Consider the following 7,584-nt stretch of genomic DNA (forward strand, 5'->3'; position numbering starts at 1 on the left):
TGTAACGGTCGGTGTGTATGCACGAGGGTGTGCGGACGCATGTGTGTCACTTCCACCCTTGCATCAGCCACCGGAAGCAGCCGATTCAAGGTTGTTCAAGTGATGCGACCCTATCAATGGTTGAACCCATGCGGTACTACTACAAACCCTCCATGCTTGTCTGAATTATTGCTTCAACTTGCTTGCAGTATAAATTGGCCATGAGAAATCCTGCAGAGGTGAAAAGGCCCCTGTAGGTTGAAGTTCAAGAAACTGCCGGCCCAAAACTTTCCCATACCCCCTACCAAGCTGTGAAAACAGCCGCAGAAATAGCAAGTGTCATTGTCGGTAAGCAAGGAGTGGGGGGGGGGGTTGGCAACTCTGGCCAGCTCAGAATGGAGATGTGCTTTGCGAAGCATTGGATTTTATATGTACTTCGGGTCTCAGGATCATTACTGGGTTATTAGCGGCAAATTTCAAACTGGATGGTGCAGCACCTACTGAGCAAAAAAGGCCCCATCCTACTGGGGTGTGACACAGCAAAATTGAGTATGGCGTATCTCCAATTGCTATAACAATCTGTACTTCACTTTCGCTTGTACATGTAGTATGACTGTGTACGTTAAGGTACGCATAATTGTATTTTGGATTGCAGGATAATATGTTCTTCTGTTCAGTGTCGATACCACCTCCAGCAGATTTTTCCAAGCTACATGTACAATGCTATACTCTGGTGAAAATCACTCCTTCAAGAAACGCCAATCTGAATCAAATCAAACGTCAAAAGGCCATATTATTTGAAATCTTCATTGTTGAACAATATTATAAAGTGCAATTGTACAGTACTCCCGAGTCTTGTCTAAGCCAGGGTCATACTGTAATACGCTACAATTAGCTAGGGACAGGTATGCTGGTCTACAGTAGTGACATCTCCCAATTTCAAACTGGCGGCAATGTTCTATTGTGGACAGACAGGACTAGTGAAGTGGCGGTGTTGATGTGTCCTTTGGGATTTATCTAATCCACTACACCTCAGCGCTCTGAACACAATGTCTTGCACGTAGTAAGGTAGTGTGGCATGTTTCTAATAATTATGGCTTTATCAGCACCAACAGACTACTAAAAAGAGCGGAGGGAAATCGATTGTTCCCTTGAAAGAGAAGAAATCCAAGCAAGTCTAGCTCAGCTCATTGCCAAATGCAAGCAACAGCTCACCAGGACAGCATCGAGTGGCATAGGCATATTGACCATAGCTCACAGCTCTTCAAGACACTGACAGCAAAGTATTTTGTTGTGGTAGTGCTGCTGTTGCAACTTGCTGAAACGGCAAAGTGTGGAAAACAGCAGCATGCCAACTGGGAAACTTTAGAAAGCTGATAACTCTCCAGAGTTCTCGCCTTTACTCCTCTGTGCTGTACTTGCGAAACATGCGTCTTCTGCACGGAGATACTTGTCGCTGCAATCCAAAGACGAGGCAATAATTCTGTTCCCGTACAGACCGTCCATCCAATAGGCAAAGCTAACTTGTTCAAACCACACAAACACACACACACACATACATACGCACACACACACACACACACACACACTCTCTCTCTCTCTCTCACTTTCACATACGGCATTTGAACTGTGCGGTTAGAAAAGTATGGTCATGGACTCTTCTTGCTCTCAACTTCAGAAAGGCTGGTTAGCTGCTCGTTGTGCAGAACGATGTACTGTCGCGATGTGTGGGATAGCACCAGTCAGCAGGAAGAGCCATGGTAGATCCATCCAGGTACATGTACCAGTAGAAGCATCAATTGGAGAAGAGAGTGTGGCTATAGTTCGATGGAGTGAACAGCTCTTGCATCAACGTTCATGTACTGAGGACCTACATCCCTTATTCGGTGGCAAATGAATACGAGTTCTCTCTCATTAGTCCGTCGATTTTTTCCTGCAAACGAGGCACCATGCCTGATGCGATGAAAAGATGTGTATCATCCAAGTCCTCCAAGACAAACTGTGCACCCAGTGCACGAGTAGCATCTAGATGCAGAACAAATTGCTTGATGGCTGGGTCGCACTCAAGCAGGGTGCCTTTGGTGACGTTTACCATTGCGAGGCTTTCGAGGGGGAAGCTGCTGTTCAGGAGTATGTGTACAAGCAACACTACACAAGACTCACAACCGAGACAAAGATCCTATAGATTGTTGTGTACTTGCAGTGCGAACAACAGGCAAGAGTCGACAGCTGCAGCTGGGTAGTTTCGAGTTTTGTGTTGTGCTTTGTCTACATCTACACGTCTGTTGTCTTCACAAGATCTTTCTTCTTTCAAAAAAAATCCACACTTTTTACTTTTTTTTATCACACTTTTTCAGGAAAGTCAAGTCGGGGTTTCCCCGTCGGAGTTATGCAACACGATAGTTTTGTGCTTTTTTGCTCCACGTGCCGTTGATCAGTACAGTGTGATTGTGCAGTGTGAGTAGCCTTATCTGTTTTTGTTTGAGTTTCGGTATTGCTGGCTTGAGAAGATCTCGAAGTATTGACACTATGGATTCAGCTATCAATGATCTGCAGAAGCGTCTTGGAGATGCCGTATCAGATACCTTGAGTGTCGTGGAAAGGGATGGACTGCGTCGTCTGCAGGTAAGCAGCAGCATCCAAGTGTGTTTGCTAGATTGCCACAATGTGCTACAACTTACAAGTGGATGCATTGTATTTTAATTTTTAACGTTATAATTATACTTCTTCTTCTTCGGTAACATAAGTATGCAGTCTACTCAAGACTATAGACAGCATATGCAGGAACGAACTACATGTAAACTAATAATAAGAGACACAAGACCAAATCGTCCTGCAAACTGTGTCCGCGCAAAACCAGCGGAGCTCGCCTGGGGAAAGATAACATAATGCATGTTGAGTTCCTGATAAGCTGGAACAACATCTAGCCGGCCGTTGGAACTGCGAGCGTCATAGCATACGATACATGAGATTAGATGTCCTTCACACTGCAGGAACCTCATGGCCATTTCTGACTTGCCAGCCAGCTCTTTCTCCACAAGCTCTCAGCACGCGCTTGTGATCGTGGCTTCGGCAAGCTTCCGCTCAACAAGCGAAATGAGTTCTGTGCCGGCATGACCATAATCTTTTCCCAACTTCAGATAGCTTGCCTCCTATATATACCTGTATTTAAAAATATTATTTAAAATATGGCTGTCATCACCCAGTTCGGATGGAACACAAGGTCGAAACCAGGCAGTGCAATAAGCGAGTCTGATTGACGTGTCAAGCCAAGTCTTGGTAATGCATAAGATGTCCAATGCGTGGTAATGAATAACTGATAATCGTATGTATGCAGACGCTTGCTCCTTATGCCTAAGATAGTGATATGGTGGATACAGTATTGAGAAGAATACATACTGATGCGTTGGTAGCATCCTTCCCATGAGCTGGTGCACAGCAGGAATGAGGTGACAAGCGCAGGCATGGGATGGCTGCCGGAATGGAGCCAGTCATGCTCGCTGTAAATCCATCGCCTCACCCCTATGCAGATTGTAATAGGACCTTGGCAAACTCTCCTGACATTGCTTTGCCCTTGTCCATGATAGTGTACTTGGTCAGAGTGCAGTGAACTTTGGGCTGCTGGAGCTTACGAAATAATAGGTTACTAAGGTTAGGCATTGTTTCATGTAGACTACTGCTCAAGAGTAGGTTTGTGTGAAACGTAGATTTGCGTGTTTCCAAGTGCTGGCCAGAGTATACCGCGCAGAAGGTTCATTTGTCAACACTAGTTCGTAGATGTGATCCATCATGGATAGAGCTTAGTGTGAAACTTTCTTTTGACCTGCAGACCGATATGTACAAGTGCAGTGCACGGTGTTCCGAGGATACTAGCATTCCATCAGAGCGCGTGCAGACCTGCATTGAAGGCTGCGGTCGCGTTCTGCAGAATTTCCACGAGGAGGTGTCTCGCGAGCTTGAAACATTCCAGGTATGTGCATAGAGTGACCTGCATTCTGCATGTTGTGTGTTGCTTGCTTGGCTTATCGAGGCTGTCCAGTGTTTTGTGTATTGCTATCTGGACAGGTGGTGAGTTAGCTCACCATTCCGAATCTCAGGCTACATGCGTGTTTTCAATGTCTTACTCAAAACAACCTGCTGTTATGTGCGTGAATGTTGGTCATCCCACGCGGTTTGCGAAAGTGCTGTGTGGGTTTCCACATGAGCTCCCTGTGGTATATTTGATATGGCTAATTCAAGTGCCCGCTGTTGGTCATTGATCACAAGATATAATACGTTACTTTTTTTAAAGGTGTCTTGTGCAATTCTGCTCACGTGTGTGCATCGTATGCGTGTGTTACATTGACAGAACCGATTTCAGCGATGCGCAATGGACTGCCAGGATAAGGTCCGTGATGCTGGCAGTCTACCGTCAGACTCAGAATTCCAGAACAAAGTGCTTACGTGCCTGACAAAGTGCACAGACGATCACATCAAGCTTGTTGGGCCAATGGGCAAGCGCCTGGAAACTTCCATGAACAAAGCAGTCCGGGAAAAACTGCCACACTAACTTATTTTTCTTCATGTTTAGTTCAAACTACTTGTCACATTGACTTGGAAGCAAACCTGGTTGTTTTTGCTCCATTGTTCCTAGGCCTGTTATTTTTCAAACATACTTCTCTGAGTATCTTTAACTACTTTAATACCTCATGAAATCATTAGTTTGTGTCATGGAATTGTATCAATTCGATGTGTTTCCTGGTTTGTACTGGAAATTATCATGTATCCTGAATACAGGTTTGAGTACGCGCATTTGTGAAAATGAAGGGGTGAAGATGGGTTAGAGTATGTGTGATGGAAGTGGTCAGTGCCAGACCCTATCTATGATTCATGACTGCTACAGTCACCGTGTTCAAAGAAATCTTATCTCGCGAGTCGTTTAGAGAGGTTCCGGGGTACGATTTTCCGTGCCAAAATCCGTATGGGCGCTACGGATTTTTTCCAGGCGTGCTCCATACGATTTTTCGGCACGGAGAATCCGTGTGGACTGGCTTTCACAAGAACCATGTTTCGTATGGAGATTTTGTGTCATCGGGTGCAGAAAGATTTTTCGCGTACAAATTTGGCACGAGAAACATCGATTTTCCGCGGGAAGTTTTGATTTCGGTACAAATTTTCAAAATGAAAAGGCATAGCGCGGGAATGTGACGTGTTTGCGATCGTCACCTAGGCAATGACGGCAAACACATACGTTCCGTACTCCGGAACATTTCACGCCTCAAAAACGACGTAAAAAAATCCGTAGCGCCTCTACGGATTTTGGCACGAAAAATTGTACTCCGGAACCTCCCTATTAAGTCAGCACTCTGTACACTGATGCACACACAGTACACATGTATGGTAGTGCCAAGACTCGCCCAAGAGTATTATTGGGGGCTTATAATTATACTCTTGGTAGTGTTCGCAGGCGAGAGGTTGACTCACGTGACGAGCAGCTCTGGAGTATATGACTTCTTTGTAGAACACCTGACAGAAATGAACATGCAGTACTGTATACAATTACAATGTACATCAATTAGGGACACGTGGCGTGCCGGTATGGAGAGAAGGCAAAAATGGAACTAATGTGAGTTCTGCTCGCAAGCTGCAAATTCCAGTTACAAAATTAATGCAACTGTGGGATCCGGGTCAGTGTACTCTCAAACATTGTGACCACAATAATAGAAAAGCTAACAGGATCGCTTTTCTGAATATTTCATAGCTGGACCGCATTTGCCACTTTGGGCCATCAGGTCAAGGCTGCGATTGCTGATGCTGTTATGTGTGTTGCATGGGCCGCAGATCATGTAAAGCGTTCAGACCAAGGAGTCGTAAACATACAATGTTTTTTTACGAGGTGAAAGCATCTCATTTCAGGTACTGGTCACATCTCCCTGCTTTGCATGTAGCCAAGGCACACAACACACCACTCCATATTCCACAAGATTGTTCTAGCAAGAAAGTTCATCGGAAAAATGCAGGCAAGAAGCAATTGGAAAATGTAATATAATTTCGTTGCGAAGCAATTCGGTAGAATATTCCAAATGGCTAGATGAAGCTGAAGCACACAGCAAGCTACATACACATACACAGAAACTGGTGTAGCTCGAGTACACACAGTTAACACCGTCTCGGTGTCTACCAAATACACACAAAGATACCTAGGCTAGCGAACGATGATAAGATAAAACTGCAGTTGGTCCAGCCATTTAAATTTCATGGATGATTCATGTCATAAAATATCAGAATTTCAAACTTTTCGGAAAAGGATTATTTTTTTGGAAGGGGTGTGTAGGTTGGACAAACATTATTCAATTTATACGACAAATCTAATGAATTCACGCCACCGACACACACACATACACACACGTGCACAAGCAGGCACACACGAGCGCGCACACACACACACACATGCACGCAGAAAGAGTCCATGACGAAGGAAACCGCACACTGATCAACACACTGGTTCGTACAGTGGCAAATACAGCTTGCATACAAGTATGGATGTACCCGGGCACTTCAGCATGTTCCACGGAAGAAGACTCGGGCTTGTTGATCGGATCAAACTTGGTAAGCATGTGTATATGCCAGGAACAGTTGGTTACTCGTGTTAATTCTTGTTGGCCTCGTTCAAGAGGCGCAGGATTTCCAAGAACAGATTGATGATGTCCAAATAGAGATTGATGGACGCCAAAATGTACTCCTCGGGAGACAGCTTGTGCATTAGCATGTGTGTATCGAAGATGATGAACAGGCTGAACAGGAATGCACCACCAGCAGCCATCATCATCTCCAAGGTCTCGCTGTGCAGGAATATTTGCATGACGCCAGCACCGATCAGAATCCAGAGGGCGGTGAAGAGGCCAGCGTACCAAGCACTAAAGTCTCGCTTGCTCTGCAGCGTGTAGATTGTGAGCGCAATGAACACTGTCAGTGTGAGCATAGCAGCTTCGGCCACGACCTTTTGGTCATAGAATGTCACAACTGTGCCCACAGTGTAGGATTCAACTAGCGTGAATGCAAACAGGAGATACATGTTAGTTGGCGTTTCATGACGCTTGGCAATAAGGGAAAAGATCAGAATGAACGACAGGCCCATGGCCAGGTACAGCGCTGCTGGAGTGCTCTGCACGAACGACTTGACAGTCTTGCTGGCCATGAATAGCACGCAAACCAGCGTTGTGAGAGCAAGCTGAGCAGTCAGAATGCAGTAAACCTTCCGCAAGAATCCCATACGAATAGCGACAGCGACACTGCTCACAGAGCCCTCCATGCTGACCTGCGCCTCAACGTCAAAAGCGTCCGCGTTTCGCTTGCCCTTTCCATCTCGGACGGGTCCACCCCAAGTGCTAGTGGCCATTGCAGAATGTACAGTTTTCAAACGAATTTGCTCGACTGGACCAACTTCCAAATCAAACACGCCAGGCGAAAGGAAAGCCGGCAATTAATTCACCACCACAGATAGAGAGTGTCGTGTAGTTTTGGAACGAACAAGGTTACGCTCACGACCCCTGCCAGGCGGATGTCAGACTTCAGCAGACCCTAGTACAAGCGCCTTCCTCGTTTCAGTCTTTTTGCTCCTGCTCA

The 7,584-nt window shown here is 45.6% G+C and overlaps 2 protein-coding genes across 2 annotated transcripts; one reads left to right on the plus strand and one right to left on the minus strand.

Moving 5' to 3' along the window:
• The first annotated feature begins 2,470 nt into the window (after positions 1-2,470).
• On the plus strand, positions 2,471-4,750 carry LOC135814490 (protein FAM136A-like). Its single transcript, XM_065327613.1, has 3 exons — positions 2,471-2,598; positions 3,803-3,949; positions 4,328-4,750. Exons 1-3 carry the CDS (start codon positions 2,509-2,511, stop codon positions 4,526-4,528), a joined length of 438 nt encoding a protein of 145 aa, XP_065183685.1. The 5' UTR covers positions 2,471-2,508; the 3' UTR covers positions 4,529-4,750.
• A 1,193-nt stretch (positions 4,751-5,943) lies between these two features.
• LOC135814496 (protein lifeguard 4-like) lies at positions 5,944-7,569 on the minus strand. The gene has a single exon (XM_065327620.1). It carries the CDS (start codon positions 7,355-7,357, stop codon positions 6,608-6,610), a length of 750 nt encoding a protein of 249 aa, XP_065183692.1. The 5' UTR covers positions 7,358-7,569; the 3' UTR covers positions 5,944-6,607.
• Positions 7,570-7,584: the final 15 nt, after the last annotated feature.

Source organism: Sycon ciliatum, chromosome 4, assembly GCF_964019385.1.
Source record: "Sycon ciliatum chromosome 4, ocSycCili1.1, whole genome shotgun sequence".
Taxonomy (NCBI): Eukaryota; Metazoa; Porifera; class Calcarea; order Leucosolenida; family Sycettidae; genus Sycon; species Sycon ciliatum.